Source organism: Papio anubis, chromosome 13 (genome assembly GCF_008728515.1).
Source record: "Papio anubis isolate 15944 chromosome 13, Panubis1.0, whole genome shotgun sequence".
NCBI classification, from domain to species: Eukaryota; Metazoa; Chordata; class Mammalia; order Primates; family Cercopithecidae; genus Papio; species Papio anubis.
In genome coordinates, this window is record NC_044988.1 from 433075 (window position 1) to 454812 (window position 21738).

At 43.9% G+C, this 21738-nt stretch overlaps 1 protein-coding gene across 17 annotated transcripts in view; it reads left to right on the forward strand.

Annotated features, from left to right (window-relative positions):
- AOPEP (aminopeptidase O (putative)) overlaps window positions 1-21738 on the forward strand; it is a 383438-nt gene that overhangs the window by 217661 nt on the left and 144039 nt on the right. For 16 of the 17 annotated variants that reach the window (XR_002517756.2, XR_001895427.3, XM_031654785.1 and 13 more), the window contains 2 exons: window positions 14642-14744; window positions 15357-15464. The exons of the other annotated variant lie outside the window; for it this stretch is intronic. Coding sequence is in view for 14 of the 16 variants with exons in the window: in XM_031654785.1 (XP_031510645.1) it covers window positions 14642-14744; window positions 15357-15464 (211 nt within the window). In the remaining 2 variants the exon portion in view is untranslated. The remainder of the gene's footprint in view (window positions 1-14641; window positions 14745-15356; window positions 15465-21738) is intronic. 17 annotated transcript variants of the gene reach the window in all.

Below are 21738 nucleotides of genomic sequence, written 5' to 3' on the forward strand. Positions count from 1 at the left end.
GACACTCTCAGCTCCTTTAAACAGCAAAGATGACAGGCATGTCCTGAATAATTGAACTCAAATAACCTTTCCTCTTTGTTTTTCCAGACCATTCCCTGGTTAGTCAGCACTCAGGTCTTCCCAAGGGGGAGAGAATTCTCCATAGACCCCTAATTACGTATTTACAGTACTTGGTGTTTCATTTTTGCAATAACATTTAGTAGGGTCTTTTTTTTGTTATAGAAAAACATGAAAAAGCAAGGCATTTCATAATCACCAGTTAGTTAACTTTGGTTAATTTTTTTTTTCAAAAATTAAAGCACGTAGTAAGAAAATTCAAACAGTTTAGAAAAGTATAAAATTCCATTTACTACCTCTGTAGTCACTTACCCAAAGATAATTACTGCTACTGTTTTCTTGTGAATCGGGAAAGTAAATTTTGTAAGTGTACGTGCATACTTCCATACTGCTGCTCTGTGTAGCACTGATTCATTCTAATGCTATTTGACTATGAAATATTTCCTACAAAATTATTGATGTACATATGCCAATCCATAATAATCCACTCTTACTTTGCCCATCGTAAGGATATCTTCTGTACTCAGCCAGTCGGAAAAGTCACTATGTACATTACACGCTCAGCGAATGAGCGTTAGTTTCCCATTCAGAGACGCTCTCCTCCAGTGAGCACTTTCTCCTGTAACGCCAAACTGACTTTGCTCCAGAGTATTTGCTTGCTTCCTGTGCCCCTTTTCCTACCATTTAGTTTGTGTTTTGGCCAACAGTCTTGATCTAGAATGGATGACAAAACTGTACAGGTATTCTGCTGGACCTGCCGCAAAGACGTGAAAGCAGAACGTCCTGCTAGATGGTACAATTCCGCTTTACAGGAGTTCTTGCCCCTTTCAAGTCAATAGTTAAGGACAGAAGGAATAAGGAACAGGGACCGTACTGTTCAGTATTGTACTGGAGGTTAGAGCCGGGGTGCTTAGGCACAAAAGTGAACCACAAGGCATCCAGATTGGAAAGGAAGAAGTAAAACTGTCTCTATTTGTAGACATGATCTTATGTGGAGTAAATCCTAAGTAATCCTCCAAAAAATAATTAGAGCTAATAAACACGTTCAGTAAAGTTGTGAGATATAGGATCAACATACAAAAGTTAGCTGTATTTCTATACACTAAGAATAATCTGAAAATTAAATTAAGAAAAATTCATTTACATCACTTGAACCTGGGAGGCGGAAGTTGCAGTGAGCCAGGGTCATGCCATTGCACTCCAGCCTGAGGGACACAGTAAGACTCTGTCTCAAAAAAACCAAAAAATCATTTATAGTAGCATCAAAGATAATAACATATTGAATCAAAATGGATCAAATACCCGAATATAAAAGCTAAAATTATGAAATGAGTAGGAAAAATGTAGGCGTAAATCTTCATGATCTTGGATTAGGCAATAGTTTCTTACATGCTGGACACTGAAAGCGTAAGCAGCCAAAGGGAAAAAGAATCAGTAGATTGGACAGCATCAAAATTAAAAACTTTTGTGTGACAGACAACCCCATCAAGAAAATAAAGACAACCTACAGAATGGGAGGTAATATTTGCAAATCATATATCTGATAAGGGACTTGTATTCAGAATACATAAAGAACTCTTACAACTCAACAATAAAAAGACAAATGACCCAGTTAAAAAATGGTCAATCTGGGCCAGGCACGGTGGCTCACGCCTGTAATCCCAGCACTTTGGGAGGCCGAGGTGGGTGGATCACTTAAGGTCAGGTGTTTGAGACCTAGCCTGGCCAACATGATGAAACCCCGTCTCTACTGAAAACACAAAAATTATCCAGGTGTGGTGGCGGGCACCTGTAATCTCAGCTACTCGGGAGGCTGAGGCAGGAGAATTGTTTGAATCCGGGAGGTGGAGGTTGCAGTGAGCTGAGATCATGCCCCTGCACTCCAGCCTAGGCAACAGAGTGAGACCCTGTCTCAAAAAATAATAATTAAAAAAAAATAAAACAAAAGATCAATCTGTCTGGGTGCGGTGTCTCATACCTATAACCCTAACACTTTGGGAGGCTGAGGTCGGCATATCACTTAAGGTCAGCAATTTGAGACCAGCCTGGCCAACATGGTGAAACCCCATCTCTACAAAAAATTAGCACGGCGTGGTGGCGCGCACCCGTAATCCCAGCTACTCGGGAGGCTGAGGCAGGAGAATCACTTGAACCCGAGAGGCGGAGATTGCAGTGAGCTGAGATTGTGCCACTGCACTCCAGCCTGGGCAACAGAGCGAGGCTCCATCTCAAAAAAAAAAGGTCAATTTAGGCTGACATTTCTCCAAAGAAGATATACAGATGTCCAATGAGCACATAAGATGTTCAACATTATTGGCTATCAGGAAATACAAATCACGACCACAGTGAGATACCACTTCATACCTACTAGGATGGCTACAGTGAAAAAGACAGATAATAAATATTAGTGAGGACTTGGAAAAATTGGAACCTGTGTACACTGTTGGTGAAATGGTGCAGCTGCTGTAGAAAACAGCCTGGCAGTTCCTCAAAAGCTTGTGCATAGAGCGACCGTATAACCCTGCAACTCCATTCCTAGCTAAATAACCAAAAGAAATGAACTCATACGCAAATGTTGATGACAGTATTATTCATCATAGCCCAAAATGAAAACAACCCAAATGTCCATCAACAGATGAATGGATGATCAAAATGTGTTACATCCATACAGTGGAATATTAATCAGCCATCAAAAGGAACAGAGTACTGTTATTTGCTACAGCATGGATGAACCTTGAAAACATTATGCTCAGCAGGAAAAGCTGGACACAAAAGGCCACATACTGTATGATTTCATTTACGTGGACTGCCCACAACAGGCAAATCCATAGAGACAAGAAGTAGGTTTTTTATTTTGTGTTTTTTTTATTTTGAGACAGGGTCTCACCTTGTCCCCGAGGCTGGAGTGCTGTGGCACGATCATGGCTCACTGCGGCTGTAACCTACCAGGCTCAAACAGTCCTCCCACCCTGATCTCCCAAATTAATCTTGACCATTAATCTCTAGATTATGGAGATCTCTAGATTAATGGTCTCTAGATTAATTAATCTCTAGATTAATGGTCAAGGCCTGGGTGGAGGTGGGAAGGAGACTGGGGAGTGACTGCCAGTGTGTGTATTCAGTTTCTTTTTAGGGTGATTAAAATATCCTAATGTGGATGACGTTCTAAAGTTTATTGCACATAATCAACTTATGTGCAAGTCATAAGGTTGCACAACCTTGAGTATACTAAAAACCACTATATGTGAATTACATCTCAATTATTTTTATTTTTATTTTTATTTTTTGAGACAGACTCTCGCTCTGTCGCTGAGTCTGGAGTGCAGTGGCCAATCTCAGCTCACTGCAAGCTCTGCCTCCTGGGTTCACGCCATTCTCCTGCCTCAGCCTCCCGAGTAGCTGGGACTACAGGCGCCGCCACCACACCCAGCTAATTTTTTGTATTTTTAGTAGAGACGGGATTTCACCGTGTTAGCCAGGATGGTCTCGATCTCCTGATCTCATGATCTGCTCGCCTTGGCCTCCCAAAGTGCTGGAATTACAGGCTTGAGCCACCGCGACCGGCTGCAATTATTTTAAAAAAGAGAGAGACTGATGGAAATGGTTTGATGTTCTCTGCTGTCTCACAGCACCCCTGTAGCCTGGTGGGGTTGATCAGCAATTGTCTGGAGGAGACATGGAAAAAGAAATTAGGGCAGATGGCAACTGGTGACCTCCGAGGTTTGGGTAAGACCCGTGGGCCATTCCAGCGCTGGATAGACGGAAGATCTCATAGGGTCTGTGACTTAACAACCCCATGGAATGATAATTCACTCCCAAGAAAGCATCCCTCAAGCACAAGTGTATACACACAGGACTGTGTGTTTTATCCACGCCATGCTATACCTCCCAAAGTTAATTCTATCTCCCAATATATGTTTAATACCATTCAGTTAAGCTTCCTCTAAATAACTCACTTAATTTAGTTTTTTTTTTTTAAATCAAAACCACACTTGATGCTGATGTCGCAAGGCCAAAGCTGTGTAGCAAACCTCTTGACTTAATAGTAGAATCCTGGCTAGTGTTCTGTTATCAACACAGCAAATTCTTTGCTTTTTTAACTGCTGTGGGTATTCCCAGATATGAATGTTCCATTAGTAACCATCAAACATTTGTTAACCATTGGGCGTCATCATGGTCGTTTCTAGTGTTCTACTTTCGCGACCAATGCTGTGGTGAGTGGTCTCACACTTACTGTTAGAGGCACTGTGTGTGAAGCAGGAGGCCCAAAGAGCACACTGTTGCCGGAAGACTGAGAAGAGCTCCTCTCCCGAGGACTCGGCCTCTTGTGCATCCTGGTATGTGCCGGGCTGGAAACCAGGCAAGCCCTCCACCACTGCCGCCGCCGCCCCCGTGCCTAGGGCCGTGCTGTCCTCCGCTGAGGAGGGAAAAGTCCTTCTCAGGCTCCCACGGGCCATCTGCTCCTCGCTGAGTCATCGGATGAGGCGATCCTCCCCATTACCTCAGCACACAGCGCTGCACATGCTGTTGGTGTTCAGAACGGGCTTCGAGCCTCCTCTTGTAAAATGAAGCCGATGTTTGTCTCATTTGCCTCTTTCCGGAATAAGTCGTGATTTTTTTTTTTTATGCAATACAGAAAAAGTTTTCCATTTTTATTCTTTCTGCTTTTGCTTCCAGTAATTTTCAGGTTCTCTGTATTCCTGTGTTCTGAATGTGTATGGCAGAGCAGCAGCCTGAGTTACAGCTGAGTCACTGTGATCACCTTAACCCTGATCGGTGGACCCAGCTTATGAGGAGACTGGTCTCAGCACATTGCACAACTCTCCCCCGCCCCAAACAGAACCCTGTGAAAAGTACAGTCAAGCCTTGAACTGCTTGGATCCTATACTCAAAGTTAATTCTATCTCACAATATATGTTTAATACAATTCAGTTAAGCTTCCTCTAAATAATTCATTTAATTTAGTTTTTTAAAAAAATCAAAACCACACTTGATGCTGATTTAGCAAGGCCAAAGCTGTGTAGCAAACCTCTTGACTCTACTGAATGGATGAATAATGTTTTCCTTCACATGCTTTCACTTAAATATATTCTGGGCTATACAGTCTCTTAAAATTGTAGATATTAGAGTCAGAAAGGACCTTAAAAGCGATTTTGCGTAACCGTCCCTGTGCCTGACAGATGGCCACTCAGCTTCTACCTGAGCCGTTCCAGGACCCAGGTCTCAGTGCACTAGCAAACAGCAGACTTCCTGTGGGAAGAGCCTGATCCTTAGAATGGTCCGTCTCAGGCTGGGCTGGCACCTGCCTCCTGTAACATCTGCGCAGTCCTCTTAGCTCTCACCTCCGGAGGTGCACAGAGTGCGCCTAGCTCCCACCAAACAATCCACGTATCTGAAGGTTCTTTCTTTTCCTGACCAATAGGCCACTGTTTGGGTGAATTTAGCGTATGTGCTGCGTGCCTCGGAGAACGTTCGCTTTCTTGGCGTTGGTCCTTGGTTGTTCTCTTTGTTGACAGTGGTCTTCTCCAGACGTGAAAACTGAACACAGCCCGCTTTGAGGCTCCACCCATGATGCATGGAGTGTAACTGTTACTGCACCCCTGGGTCTGGGTCATCCAGACAAGAAAGGACAAGGGTTCATCCAGTTGGATTCACTCAGATATATACACCATGTTTCTTTTCTGTTATTCTTTTTTTTGTTGTTTCTTGAGACGGAGTCTCACTCTGTCGCCCAGGCTGGAGTGCGGTGGTGCAATCTCGGCTCACTGCAATCTCCGCCTCCCGGGTTCATGCCATTCTCCTGCCTCAGCCTCCTGAGTAGCTGGGACTACAGGCGCCCGCCCCCACACCCGGCTAATGTTTTTTTGTAGTTTTAGTAGAGACAGAGTTTCACCATGTTAGCAAGGATGGTCTCGATCTCCTGACCTCGTGATCCACCTGCCTCAGCCTCCCAAAGTGCTGGGATTACAGGCGTGAGCCACCGCGCCCGGCCTCTTGTTATTGTTTTAAGAGATGGGTCTCTCTCTGTTGCCCAGGCTAGAGTGCAGTGGTGCGATCAAAGTTCACTGCAGCCTCGAACTCCTGGGCTCAGTGATCCTCCCACCTCAGCCTCCTGAGTAGCTGGGACTACAGATGAGCACTACCACATCCTCGCTTTGTTGCCCAGGCTGGTCTCGAACTCCTGGCCTCAAGGGATCCTCCCGCCTTGACCTCCCGAAATGCTGAGATTACAGGCTTGGGCCCCTGCACCCGGCCCCATATTTCATTTTTACATTCTGTGTGATACACATGGCAGTTCTACCCCTTCCAAGTGCCATGCATTTTTCCTCCCTAATAACATCATTTGAGTGCTTTCAATATGCCAGACACTGTCCTAGGCATTCTACATACATGATCTCATTGGATCCCAAAATGGCCTTGTGAGAGAAGTACTGGTACCATAGTACCATTGTCCTCCCCATTTGATAGAGGAGGAAGCAGGAGCATGGAGATAGTAAAAAGTTGGCCTTGTCTGCACAGCAGGTAAGCAGCAGCACTGGGGTGAAAGCTGAGGCACGTATGACCCCAGAGCCCAGCTCCTAACTGCTCCTCTCCACATCGCCTACCCCCGTGGGAGTCCCATGACATCTGCAGTCCTCCTGTTGATCCAGCCCAGCCTACGGCAGTCACCTCCTGCCACGTGTTGACTTTACAGAAAATTAAATATACAAGTAGTTTTCATAGGCAAACAGTTAATTTTTAAAAAATTCTTTCTCTCTATTAGATATTTTCTTCTTATTCATTTTGGACCCTCAGTTCAGCCTGTGGTTGCTGTTCTTGACTGTGGATGCTGTCAGTCAACCAGGTAGACTCCCAGCTGTAGCTCACAGGCAAATCCGTTAAGCCAATAAGTCACCATTCCTTGGGCACAGCCCTAAGGACCTCCGTCTAGGTTATAGCAAATAATTAATCAACGCCCTTGGAGTTCTGTTTTTTAGTCTTCTATAAAGCCACGAAACAACTACCATATGCTCACCGTTGCATGCTCGCCACCACATCCGTTCTACTAACTGCCTTACAGAAGTCAGGATCCCCCAGTGAATTTCTGGGATTGGCCCTCAGGATCCCATTCTAACTCCTGTAGTTCATCATTTTCTCTTTTAAGTGCTCACAAACTCTGTTCGATAAAGTCATCACAAATTTTGCGCCTCCCCCCATCTCTTATCTTTGCAGATCAGTATAGCTGTCTACCTCCTTCAGCTTCCTTCTCATTGTCTGTGTGAATTGATCCCCCCCGAGATCTGGGTTCACACATATCACAGGTGGACGCTTTCAGAGCTATAGCCTGTCCCTCACCTGGACTTGGAACGGGAACTCCTTTAAAGGGTGAAGGGGCCCTGTCTACCAGTACCAAGCAGCAGTTCCCGCATAGCAGCGCTTGTTCTGCCATGAGTAGCTTGAAAATCATTCTCCTTGGCAGGAACGTTGAATCAAAATGGGAGTTGAGTCATTCTGTTCTTTCTGCCACCTCTTGGCACCTGGTCTTCCTTATCCTCCCAACTTCACCTCCAAAGCCCTTTTTTTTGTCCTGGGCCTTCTCCACTAGCTCATCCTGAAGTTTTCCCTTCTTGGCAGTCATTTTACAGCCTCCCAGCTCTCTTTCTGTAGTGCGGGTTTTTCCTTTCTGCAGCGTCCTGCTCAACTATTGTCCATGTTCTCTGAAAACCACTCTTAGCAGAAACCACCTGTGCAGTCACATGGGTGTCTTGGCTCTCCGTTTTCCTCTGTCTCTTTTGAGAATGTGTCTAGATCATCGCTTGTTGTGTTGAGTGAGGCAATATAGCACTCAGACCATTGCATTGATGGGTTTCTTATTTTTTCTCCATGTGGCGTTTTGCTTCTCAGAAAGGAATTTCTGATACATGGGCAGTCAAGACCTGAGGACATTTTTGGTTTTGTGTTGATACTCGTTGCTTTTCTGAGTTTCTTTTTTTTTTTTTTTTTTGAGACGGAGTCTCGCTCTGGCGCCCAGGCTGGAGTGCAGTGGCCGGATCTCAGCTCACTGCAAGCTCCGCCTCCCGGGTTCCCGCCATTCTCCTGCCTCAGCCTCCCGAGTAGCTGGGACTATAGGCGCCCGCCACCTCGCCCGGCTAGTTTTTTGTATTTTTTAGTAGAGACGGGGTTTCACCGTGTTAGCCAGGATGGTCTCGATCTCCTGACCTCGTGATCCGCCCGTCTCGGCCTCCCAAAGTGCTGGGATTACAGGCTTGAGCCACCGCGCCCGGCCGCTTTTCTGAGTTTCATCTTTGATTTTCCTACCCTGGTTATTAAAATGTGTGGCGTTTGTTTGCATATTCCACAGTTCTGCAAGCTAGAGAGTTTCTCCTTATCACCTTCATTGGCAGCTGACCTGGGACCCTGAGACTTCTGTCAGTCCCCACCACCAGGTCCTTCCAGTCTCAGGAGGACAGAATAAGCCTCCTTTATGTTCCCGTGGCTCCTCAGAGGGGTCCTCCTTCTGTCTTAAATCATCTTAGCAATTGCCTTTTTCAACAGCAGAGGAACATCCTTCTGTGTCTGCTGCAGGCTGATGGTCCTGTGGGGAAGCTCTTCCTGCTGGGTACCTGTTAAATCCATTTTGAAAAGCATACAGACAGCCACATCTGCCAAATACCAGCGGCGTTGATACAATACGGATTTATTAGTTAAAGGTTTATTCACAACCTTTTGGTAGCACGGCAAATGCTAGTCAGTGGCAAGTGTTCATTATTCACAGTTTATAGATAGGAAAATTGTCACCGAAAACAAACAGTGAAGAGAGAATTCCTGTGCTTTCATCATTCTGCCTTCACTTTTTACCCAGAGGTATTTTCGTGGTGTGGTGTAGATCAAGGGGATGAGTGTGTAAGGAACATGCCCAGACCTAGCTTAGTAGTATTTTTCGTGGCTCTTGAAATTTGTTGTTTCTTTTATTTGTTTTCTGATGGTGATGAGTCAGGGAGCAAGCTTAAAGACCAGCCCTTAAAGGGTTTGCATTCAAAATCAGTGATCTCACCACGGGAGAGTATAGGCTACATTTGTGCGTGGTGTCTTTGAAACCTTTTCATTTTGGAATAGGTTTAGACTCCCAAGGAGTTACTATAGTAGTGGAGTGAGTTCCTGTGTCCCCCCGCCCCAGGTCTCCCCCACGGCACCATGTCTTCATGTCTCTGCCTGTCAGAGGAAGGTTTAGTTGATGCTACTGGAGCCTCAGTCAGAACACAGAACACAGATAATAGCCACATTTACACTGAGCTACTGAATGCCAGGAGGAGCTCTGGCTGAGTGCTCCGGTGCCACTCAGCCCTGGGAGCTGCCCCAGTGACTCTGACTGTCCCCTTTTCACAGATAAGGGAGCTGGGCGGCATGGGGCTCATGCTCAAGGTCATGTGGCAGTGGAGAGACTTGGGTCCAAGCCCTCACCCAGTGTGTCCTGCTGCTTCCCCTGCGGGTCTCACCTGTGCATCTGGGGCTCACATGTGCACTGTCAGGCCAGTCTCTACCCAAGGGTCAGATTTCACCTGCTCCATTGTTGCAGGGTGAGTGAGGCCCTGTTCTCAAAGCTGTCAAACCTGGTGGGGCAGCTGCGACTCACAGAGACACTGAGATGTTGAAATGCTCATTAATTCCCTTCTGTCTCGTTTCTGGTGTGCTTAGTCCCTGGCTCAGGCCTGGCAGCAGAAAGTTTATAGATGAAGACTCTGGTAACGCTCATGCTGACTGCCGGGAGCGTGAGAGGAAGAGAGTACTGCTGGGTGGCCCGTCCGGGCGGGGGCAGAGCAGCGGGAGGGGGGGGTGTGTTCAGACCCAGCTGACATGCTAGAGAACTGTTCAGAGGCATTTTCCCAAATCCCACCCTTGGGGTTATGCTGCAGGATTGGACCTTTCTTCAGGAGGCTCAATTCCAAATCAAATCATTAGATATCAAATATCACGGCCACCTGCCCGCTCTTTAAATATCCACATTGCCTCTGTGGTTGCGGTGGAAGAGGAAGGCGTGGGGACGGGAAAGGGCACGTCAATCTCAGTTGTTGCATTTGGTGCCAGGTACAACAGAAACCAAGGGCATCTGAGCCCAGACGACCTTGGTAACTTGATCTCTCACATTCCATGTATTCCAGCCAAAGAAATAAACACCAGAGTGTAATGTCTAAGAGACACTGAACACTTTTGATTTATGGAATGCTTCCACAGGACCTGAGCCTCACTGCAGACTTCACAGGTGGGGTGAGCCATTTGTCTGAGGTTCTCCAGTTAGTACTTGGCACAGCCAAGATGGGGACCTGGACCTTGGGGAGGCCCCAGAGTGTAGCAAGCACTTCGGCGTTCTGTGGACCCGGGTTCTTGCCGCGACTCTGCCACTAACCAGTTTTGTGGTCTTCTCTAGGACTCACTTTCTTTAGCTTTTAAATGGGTATAATCAGGATCTGGTCTCATCAGGATCTTATGACGGAAGAGGGTGTGATGCATAATAAGAAGAGCTTGGCAGAGTACCTGGCACAGAGGATAGCTAGCTGTTAGTACTAGTCCAGTTAGAAACGAATCTGGCTACAATTATTGCAGCAATAAAGCAATGGTTGACTTAAACAAATGGTAGTTATCTTTCATACACAATAAAAAGTCAGAAGGCAGGCAGCCCCAGGCTGGCCAGGAGCAGAACGATGCCATTAAAGACTGTTTGGCTTCCTTCAGTCCATGCTGCTCTCCACAGTGCTGGTTTGCTGCCTCATGGTTGCTGTCCCAGCCCCATCCGCCATGCCTGTGGGGAAGAGGTGTGGTAGCAGTTACGGTTTCCCCCTTCGTAAGGAAAGCAAAAGCTTTCCCAGAACCCCACCCCACATGCAGTCCCAGCAGGCATCTGCTTTTGTCTCTTTGGCCTGGACTAAGTGCCCTGGCTGTCCACAGCTGCAGGGGCCACTTAGAAAATGAGCTAATGTAAATGACTAGTTAATGGGTGCAGCACACCAACAGGGCACACGTATGCCTATGTAACAAAGCTGCACGTTGTGCACATGTACCCTAGAACTTAAAGTATAATAATAATAAAAAAAAAGAATTAAAAAAAATAGAAAATGAGCATTAGCTTTTCAGATTCAGTCATACAAGTGGCAAGGAAGAAGGCAAATGAGAATGGGAGGAGACCGATCACTTGGATTTGCCGCAGTCCTTCCTGCCTCACATTGTCATTTAAAAAATTTTTTTTCATTGGTCCTCAGGTGCATTGGGCCTAGTTCATCCTAGGCATGTGCGCGCAGCACATGAGCAGCTAGACTGTCTGCCTTTCCTGCTCACAAGTGTGTGCTGTATGTGCATCTCTTCAGTTTTTAAATGAAGCGTAACATAATGCATTAAAGTGCACAAGTCTTTGCTAGATGCCTCAAAGGATTTTTATGATTTATCCCCATGAAAGTACATTCAGATCAATCTATAGAATGTTCCCAGCATCTCAGAAACCTTCCCATTTCTCTGCTCTCTGTCAGTGCTCTCTCCCAAGGTGACCGTTATTCTGATCTCTGTCCCCAAAGGTCAGTTTTGACTGTTCTTGGATTCCATTGACATGGACTTGTACGTTTGTATGTACGCTTCGTGGGCCTGCCTCCTTTGACTGACCTGAGAGAGTTGTCTGTGTCCCTGCGTGTGGCTGTAGCTCATCTGCTCTCTCCTGAACTCTGTCCCTCTACCCAGACCTGGTATTCATGGCGTTGTGAGAGCCAGAGTAGCACAGAGGTGGAGGTTTCCTGTTTCCGTTCACGGAGTGTCTCTTCCTCCTGGAAACCAGCCCCTCTGATTTCTTGCAGAGCTTGCCTGTGCACTGCCCTCTCCACACCAAGCTGCTACCAGAGGAATCTCTTGGGGACTTGTATGTTGGCTTTCAATGCTGTCAGCAGGAAGAATTTTCTTGAGCGCTTCTTCATTTGGAGAGGATGGAGGAAGAGAGAGAGGGATGCTTTCGGGAAGGACATTTTTAGGCAAAGGAAAAAACAGCAACTGAAGGCGTCATTGGGAACTGGAGCCTGGACGCCAGCCTTCTAGCAGAGATTTACATCATTCTTCTGCGTTCCTGCCCTTCGAGCAGCGTCAATTGAGGGCTCAAGGGCAAAAGAGACTCGCGGCAGCTCTGCTGTGCTGGGGCCGGGCAGCCTCCTCTGAGTCCACCCTGACGCCTGGGGAGTCTTCCTCCCCCAGACGGGGTGATGGGCTTTCCTTATCAAGGCTAGTGTGGCTTTCTTACAGAAACACGGCATGGCAGGACAAACCTGAGAGCAGTGAAAAAAGCTGTTCTTTTCAGGGGAGTCTTAAATGAAGATGAAATGGATTAGTTATTCTTACAAGTGTGGGCATGTAGGTAAGTCAGGGATCAAGTAGAAAAATGGAAAGTATGCAGTTAGCTCTGATGGTTTTCTTTTTTTTTTTTTTTTTTTTTTTTGTGAGACGGAGTCTCGCTGTGCTCCCAGGCTGGAGTGCAGTGGCGTGATCTCGGCTCACTGCAAGCTCCGCCTCCCGGGTTCACGCCATTCTCTCGCCTCAGCCTCCCAAGTAGCTGAGACTACAGGCGCTGCCACCACACCCGGCTAGTTTTTTGTATTTTTAGTAGAGACGGGGTTTCACCATGTTAGCCGGGATGGTCTCGATCTCCTGACCTCGTGATCCACCCGCCTCGGCCTCCCAAAGTGCTGGGATTACAGGCTTGAGCCACCGCGCCCGGCCTGATGGTTTTCATCATCATCTTTCCTTTAGGTATCTGCTGACTCTGCCTTGTGTCTGCCGGGATAATGTCCCAGAATATTCAGCTAAGACCTAATCAGGGATCCTGTGTGCTCAAATGGAATAGTTTGTTAAGTTTAGTAGGTAATTTCTGTGTCCCCGGCCCTTGTTAGGGGCTTTGCGATGTATTATTTCACTTATTCTCCGCAGGATCTGGGAAGGTGGGTAGGATTATTCCCATTTCGCACGTGAGTAAATGAAGGTTAGTAAGTAACGGGTGGGAAGAAGGAAGGCTGCTAGTCTAAACTAGGTCTCATATTCCAAAGGCCGCGTACCTTCCGCACCACCACGCTACCTTTTAAAATAACCCCTTGCTTTTCTGATGCACCAACCCTCTTGTGGTGCCTTCCTTCGCCTCCACACAGCGCTCCTCAGTGTGGGTCCAGTGAGTGGCCGGTTGTAGAACATCCGAAAGCTGTACATACCTCCTCACTTATTCTGATTTTAGCTAGCTGTTGAAGCTATACTGTAACACTGCACACATCTTTGCTAGATGGCTCAAAGGATCTGTGACATTTTATTTAACATATTTAAAATGTTAAAGCCATAGAGCCTAGCGGAAAAGATCTTCACGGATAATAAGGAGTCACTGGTTTCAGTCCTAATGTCACTACAAATCAAAACAAGGCATAAGGCTGGGCGTGGTGGCTCATGCCTGTAATCCCAGCACTTTGGGAGGCTGAGGTGGACGCATGGCTTGAGCTCAGGAGTTCGAGACCAGCCTGGCCAACATGGCGAAACCCCATCTCTACAAAAAATATAAAAATTAGCTGGGTACGGTGGCGGGCTCCTGTAATCCCAGATACTTGGGAGGTTGAAGCAGGAGGATCATTTGAGCTCAAGAGGCAGAGGTTGCAGTGAGCCAAGATCGCACCATTGCACTCCAGCCTGGTTGATGGGAGTGAAACCCTGACTCGAAGAAAAAAAAAAAAAAGGCATAAGACTTTGAGTGGACCATGACTGTCCAGTCCAATCTTTTAGCTTCCCTGGGCCACACTGGAAGAAGAAGAATTGTCCTGGGCCATATATAAAATACACTAACACCAATGACAGCTGATAAGCTAAGAAAAAAAATCACAAAAAAATCTCGTAATGTTTTAAGAAGTTTATGAATTTGTGTTGGGCTGCGTTCAAAATCATCTTGGGCGACATGTGGCCCACGCGTGGGCTATGGGTTGGACAAACTTAGTGTAGACCTAACGTCTGTGTGCCTCAGTTTACCTCATGTGTGAAATGAGGAAGTTGAAGTATGTGATTATTGATGTCCCCACCTGTTCTAAAAACATGAGCTTCTGTGACCTGTTTGTTTTTGTCATTCTAATATGGGTGGAAAGTACAAATATTTATTAAAGGAGACTTAATTACTAAATGCACATCCAGAGAAGTGGATAACATTGATTGAGGCTTTCACAATTTTTTGAAAGATATATAAGTTCTTTACTTTTCCAAGTAAAGCTTCATTTTCCATTGCATTTCCCTGTCTGTCATCAGAAAAGGGTGTCTGTTCTTGGATAATTCACAGTGGAGCTGAGATCCCTTGAGGGTCTGGCAGGCTTTAATTTTGGATACATTGTTGTAAAATATTTGTCAGTAGCCAACTTCAGGTTCCCAACCCAAATATAAATCCCTCCTTATTCAGTAGATGAGTATGTCATACAAACTGTTCTAAATTATACCTGGTACTATTGAATAGTATCAGGATGATATTGAGCAACTCTGAAAATAAGAAATAAGATGCTCTTATGGCCTGATTACTTAAGAATGTGCTATACTTAAATAAACTGTTACTGAATCATTTTAGACCCAATAAAGACAAAACTGGCCACACAAGTGACTCAGGAGCATCTGTTATCAAGCATGGACTCAATCCGGAGAAGATCTTCATGCAGGTGCATTATTTAAAGGTAAGCACCTCTCAGTTGCAGAAGCCAGTTGTGGTGCAGCGCTGTTTAGGCTATCCAGTTAAACAATAATGATGAGTGACATGACCGAGGCGAAAATACTGTAATGATATCTGAGGGTTCAGTAATTAAAGCACTTCATGCCCCCAAAAGGAGACCGTGTTAGGAAAGACTGAATGAAAAAAGGCTGAAATATTCCCTGTCCTGTACCTCTGTTCCCCCTGCCTGAGGAGCAGAACTCTCACATTGCTGTCAGGTTCCAGCTGAAAGCCATGGGTGAGAAGAAAGTGTTTTTTGTTGTAAAGGCCTTTCCTGGTAGCTGGAGTAGAGAAGAGCCGGGTCTCTCTTCTCTTTTCGTCTGCGTTGGACAACGAGGCTTCATGTGAACCAAGTCCAAGCAGAAATGATGACAACATTAACAAAGGAGTTGAGAGCTAATTAATTTCCAAGCCAAGCCTTCCTGGTGACAATGGAAAGGGCAGCCAGGGACGGGTAGGACAGCACATTCTAGATGCACAAGTGACTGTGGGCTGGGTAGGGCTGACTACGTAACCATTTTTTTACGAACTCATGGCAGGCCTCTTTTTCTGTCTCTTCTTTCTTTCTTTCTTCCAGGGCTACTTCCTTCTTCGGTTTCTTGCCGAAAGACTTGGAGATGAAACCTATTTTTCATTTTTAAGAAAATTTGTGCACGCATTTCATGGACAGCTGATTCTTTCCCAGGTAATTTGTGGATCCTCATGAGTCCATGATGTATGATTGGAGGGGGTATGGCACGTGAAGATTAGATTATGCCAGTATTAAAGAGTAGGGAAAAGATTTCCCACTTATTGCAGTGGGAAAAATAGGAAGTTAATGAAATGGACACAAAGAAAGTGGTTGCTTTAGGGAGGGTGATCTCGCTGTAGTTCTGAAATAAACTGTGACCCAAAGCTGTCTCGTCCACAGCGATGTGGATAGTTTAAGTGACCTTAAACACAAACATAAAACAATCCTGCCGTCCCCTTTACCTGGACTTACCTTTGGAAGATCGCCACCTTCTTACCTTCTAGTTTCAGTTTGAATGCCACAGCCTCCAAGTTCGCCGGCTAAACAGATCTGCATCCAGGCCCACGCGTGCCACCCCTTTGCCTTTCCATAGCCCTCATTGTCATCGCCATTGTCTGTAATGATATTTTCATTAGGGGGCTATTTGTTTCTTTTCTCTCTCCTCCACTCTACGTATATGCCCAACAAGGCCAGACCATTCTATTTCACCAGTACTTAGCACGTGATTGGCACACAGTAGGTACTCCATAAATATCTGATCAATAGATTAATAACAAGATACACTGAAATATGCAGACAGCCTGGCCACAAAACTATCAGAGAGAGACCCTGTCAGCTCATCTGGGTTTGGGGCCAAGCAGCACGTAGCAAGGAAGTTAACAAGGAGTGGCAGACTCTGAAAAACGACGCTCATAACTAATAGAAAATAGGCGATGCATCCTCAGCATAGGTTGGACTAGTGGAGCTTTTTCATGTTTGATCATTGTGCTCATATACAGCTGCGAGTCCCGTTATCTGCAACGTTAGATGTAAAGGATGTGCACGTGTAATCTGAACACAGGTGGAAGAATCACATGAGCGTAGCAAGACCGACGGCTGTTCCTCTGTGTTCTTTTTATTCTTGTATTGGGTGTGGGGAAAATCCTCCCAAGCATGTATTTGGAAAGGCAATTCGAAAAACTGGTTCAAAGTCTTACGTGCTTGGTTGACAGATTAGTACAAATTCCTGCTGCTTGAAGCCACTTCTCACCAAGAGGCTGCAGTGTCAAATACGTGCGTTGTATTTACCTTGGCTTTGGAGGTTTTGATTTTCACTTCCCATGGAACTCTTACTGCTGTCTGAACCAAACCGTTCAGTTCTTCATTTGCTTCTCTCTTTTTTTGTTGGTTGTTGTTGTTGGAGACAGATTCTCACTCTGTCGCCCAGGCTGGAGTGCAGCGGTGTGATCTCAGCTCACTGCAACCTGCACCTCCTGGATTCAAGCGATTCTCCCGCCTCAGCCTCCCGAGTAGCTGGGATTACAGGCACTCACCACCATGCCCAGCTAATTTTTGTGTTTCTAGTAGAGATGGGGTTTCAGCATGTTGGCCAGGCTGGTCTCGAACTCCTGAACTCAGGTGATCCGCCCGCCTCGGCCTCCCAAAGTCCTGGGATTACAGGTGTGAGCCACCAGACCCAGCCTGTTTATCTGTTTTGAATAACTTCATTGTTTCTTCATAGCAACTTTATTGAGATAAAATTCACATACCATAAAGTTAACCCTTTGAAAGTCTACAAGTCAGTGGTCTTTGGTATATTCACAAGACTGTTCAACCATCATCATTATCTAATTTTAGTACATATTCACCAAACCCAGAAGAAATCATTAGCTGTCATTTCCCCATTTCTACTCCCCCAGCCCTACATAACCACTAATCTGCTTTCTGTCTCTATGGATTGGCCTGTTCTGGACATTTCACATAAAATAATCATATGCTTTGACCTTTTGTGCCTGGCTTTCTTAACATAATGTTTTCAAGGTTCATGTAGCATGTATCAGTACTTCCTTTTTTTATTTTAATTTTCATTTAATTGTGATAAAATATACAAAACAAAATTTACCATTTTAGCCATTTTTAAGTTCACAGTTCAGTGGCATTAAGTACATTCATATTTTTGTGCAATCATTACCACCGTCCATCTCCCATACTATTAATATTTCATCATGATAGCCGTCCATTCTTTCCTCCCCCAGCCCTGGCAACCACCATTCTGCTTTCTGTCTGTCTGAGTTTGACTCCTCTAGGTACCTCATGTAAGTGGAACCACACAGTATCTGTGCTTTTGTGTGTGGCTGACTTCACTTAGCACAGTGTCTTCAGAGGTCACCAGGTTGCACATGTGCCAGAACTTCTTCCCTTCTTAAAGCTGAATGCTCCATTGCATGCATATACCACATTTTGTTCACCCGTTAATTCCTTCATGAACATTTGCATTTTTTTCATCTTTTGGCCATTGTGCATAATGCTGCTATGACCATTAGTGTATAAAATATCTGTTCAAGTCCCTGCTTTCAGTTATTTTCAGTATATACCCAGAAGTGGAATTGCTGGCTTATACAATAATTCTATGTTTAGCGTTTTGGAGAATTGCCATACTCTTTCCATATTGACTGGGCCATTTTACATTCCCACCAGAAATGCACAAGGCTTCCAGTTTCTTCACACACTTGCCAACACCTAATGCCCTCTGGATTTTTTTATTATTGCCATCCGAGTGGGTGTGAAATTATAGCTCATGATGGTTTTGATTTGCATTCTGTGATGGCTAATGATTTTGAGCATTTTTTTATGTGCTTATGGGCCATTTCTTCTTTGGAGAAATCTTTGTTCAGATTATTTGCTGATTTTAAAATTTTGATTATTTGTCTCTTGTTCTTGAGTTTTCAGAGGACTTCATTTATTTTGGATGTAAGTCCCTTATCAGAGATACGATTTTCAAATATTTTGTTTTATTTTATGTTTTGTGTTTTTCCTCTCTTGATGGTGTCCTTTATAGCACAAAAGTTTTTAATTTTGATGAGTCCAATGTATCTGTTTTCTCTTTGGTTTATTGTGCTTTAAGTGTCATAACTAAGAAACTGGCTTAATTAAAGGTCACAAAGATTCACTCCTATGTTTTTTTTCTAAGAGTTTTATTGCATTAGCTCTTATATTTAGTTTTCTGATCTGTTTTGAATTATTTATTTATTTATTTATTTATTTATTTATTTATTTATTTATTTTGAGACGGAGTCTTGCTCTGTCACCCAGGCTGGAGTGCAGTGGCGCGATCTCGGCTCACTGCAAACTCCGCCTCCTGGATTCACGCTGTTCTCCTGCCTCAGCCTCCCGAGTAGCTGGGATTACAGGCGCCGCCACCACACCTGGCTAGTTTTTTATATTTTTAGTAGAGACGGGGTTTCACCGTGTTAACCAAGATGGTCTCGATCTCCCAACCTTGTGATCCGCCTGCCTCGGCCTCCCAAAGTGCTGGGATTACAGGTGTGATGAATTAATTTTTATATATGTTGTGAGGATTACAGTCCAACTCCTTTTTTTTGCATGCGAATATCCAGTTGTCCCATAAACCATTTGTTAAAAAGACTGTTCTTTCCCTCCATTGAATTGCCTTGTACCCTTGCCAAAAATTAGTTGACCATTAATGTAAGCATTTACTTCTAGACTCCCAATTCGATTCCATTAATCATTATTTCTATTCTTGTGCTAGTATCATATTGTCTTGATTACTGTAGCTTTGTATTAAGTTTGGAAATTATTGCTTTTCCAACTGGCATATACTCATTATAAAAAATTATAAGCAATGCAGAAAAATACAAAGAATGTGAAACATTACTCAAAATCCCACCACCCAGAAATACCTATAATTAATATTGTGTGAATGACATTCCAGAAATCATACTATTTATCCCTCAATGTTTATATGTTATACATGATGTATATACATGTATCTGTGTATATATGTATATATGGTATATGCATGTATACAGACATTGATGTCACTGGACAGAAATAATTTTATAAAAATAGGAATATATTATATGTGCGTTTTAATGAAATGTTTTAAATTTTCTCTTACTTGAATTTAATGAATGAAAAAGCAACTAGAGATAACTTCCCAAACTTAAGATAAATGTAAGAAAGATTATTTTCTAAAATAATTTTCTATGGTTAAGAAACATAATTATAAAAGAATTAGGAGGTTGAAATTATTTTTTCCCTTTACTTATATATTTCACTTTTAGAAAACATCAGTTTATTCACTACTGTAAAAGATGAGGAATTGGCCGGGCACGATGGCTTATGCCTGTAATCCCAGGATTTTGGGAGGCCGAAGCAGATAGATCATGAGGTCAGGAGTTCGAGACCAGCCTGGCTAACATGGTGAAACCCCGTCTCTACGAAAAATACAAAAATTAGCTGGGCGTGGTGGCGGGCGCCTGTAATCCCAGCTACCCAAGAGGCTGAGGCAGGAGAATCGCTTGAACCCAGGAGGTGGAGGTTGCAGAGAGGCAAGATCATGCCATTGCACTCCAACCTGGGACAGAACAAGACTCCGTCTTAGGGAAAGGAGAAAAAAAAAAAAAAAGATGAGGAATTACATAGTTATGTACTTTACTTTCCCCTTAATTCTAAATTTTTCTTAATTATTATTTTTATATATTAAGGTTTACTTCATTTACAAAATGTACTATGACCATAATTTTCACAGTTGTGTAATCTTGGCTTGTTAAAGGATTTCAGTATTTACCACCAGTTATTTTACCTTTTTTTCATGAATATTTTATTTTGATTGAGCTCTTTGCTGGATGAATTTCATTATCAAATTTGTGTTCAAGTTGCAGACTCACAGGCTCTATGATTTCTGAGTTCTTACTGCCTAAGAATGCTTGCCTGTTGTCTTTATATTTGAATTATAAACTGACTGGACATAATATTCTTGGGTTATATTATCCTGCCCTCAAAACTTTTAGACATGGCTCAGCTGCTTTCTGGCATTGAATCCTGCTGTGGAAACTTTTACAGTCAATCTACTTTTTCCCCTTTATACTTCTTAAATGACGGAAGAATTTTTTCCCTGTCTTTGAAGTTTAGAAATTTTATCAGGAAATGGCTTGACGTCTATGGTTTTCTATCCTTTTTCCCCCTGGAAAAATAGTGTGCATTTTAATTTTAGTCCTAAATTCTATTCTTTCTTCTTTCAATGAGTATGTCTTCATTGTATTTTTGAATTCATTTTCCCCCTTGCAGGGTTCTGGATTTCAAGGTTACCAGTTATCCTTGTGTTATATCGTCTTTGTCCTCTATACCTGTTATTTTCCAGTTGTGTTTATCTTTTTCTTCTTCATGACCTGTCTTAATCCCAAGCAACCCCTTTATTATTAGTGTTATTTTCCTTAATGTCTGTTCTTTTCCATGCTGTTTCTATTTTATTAGTGCTCTTGTACTGGTCCTTAATGTATTGCCTTTGCCATGAAATCGCTATGTTCATCTCATTTTGTTGTTTTGTCAACTTATCTTTGAGCTTTCATTTTACCAAATTTATGTTCTTATTTTTTCTGTAGTTGTTAATTTATTTTATAGTGTAAAGTATTCATGGAGCATTTTCTTCTATTCCTTGGATTACGTTTTCTTCAAGGCGGGATTCCTTGTCTTTCATGTGTCGTGCTGCTCTCTCTCTGTGAGTTGTTGTGTTAGTTTGCATGGTTGCCATACGTTTCTTTTTGCTCATTCTCAGCTTGGGTAGCACTCTCCTGACCTTTCGTTTATTCTCATATGTATTGGAACGTTATCTTTGATTCCTTTTCCAACTTACCCTATGCCTGTTTTTCTCTCCCTCTGAGCTACAGTTTGGAACTTGGATGTTATGTATAGAGGGGAGGAGGAGTGAAGCTCCACTGGAGTTGTATACGGCCTTTGTTAGGAAAATTTGGCTGGGCTGCTCTTGAAAACTTGTTAAATGTCCCCTGCCAAGATTCTTGTGACCTAACATGGGTGTAGCTTTTTCCCACTGCGGGTGTCCCCTCAATTAATATTGTTCCTGCAGTTTAGGTGACAGCCCTAGAACGTGAGCAGCTCACCAGAGAGTCGTCCTCAGTTGTTTATTCCCCACGTTTTGCTTGTCTCTTGCCAGCAAACACTTCCAGCCCCTCCACAGGCAAAAAAGAAGAAAGATAAAGATATTCCTGTTTTTCCCCAAATACGTGGCTATTTGTGAGAATTTGCAGGGTCTGTGCAGTTCATCAGTACTGCTACTGCTAAGCATGAGGCTGGGGGTCGGTGCAGAGGGAGAGTTAGAAGCTGTGTTTGAATCTCAGATTTCTTTCTTAGTTGCGTCTTTTTGAAGTTCATCCCATGAGGCTGTCCTTGTTTGAATGCTGCTGGTTAAGTTTTTAATTTCTTTAATGAT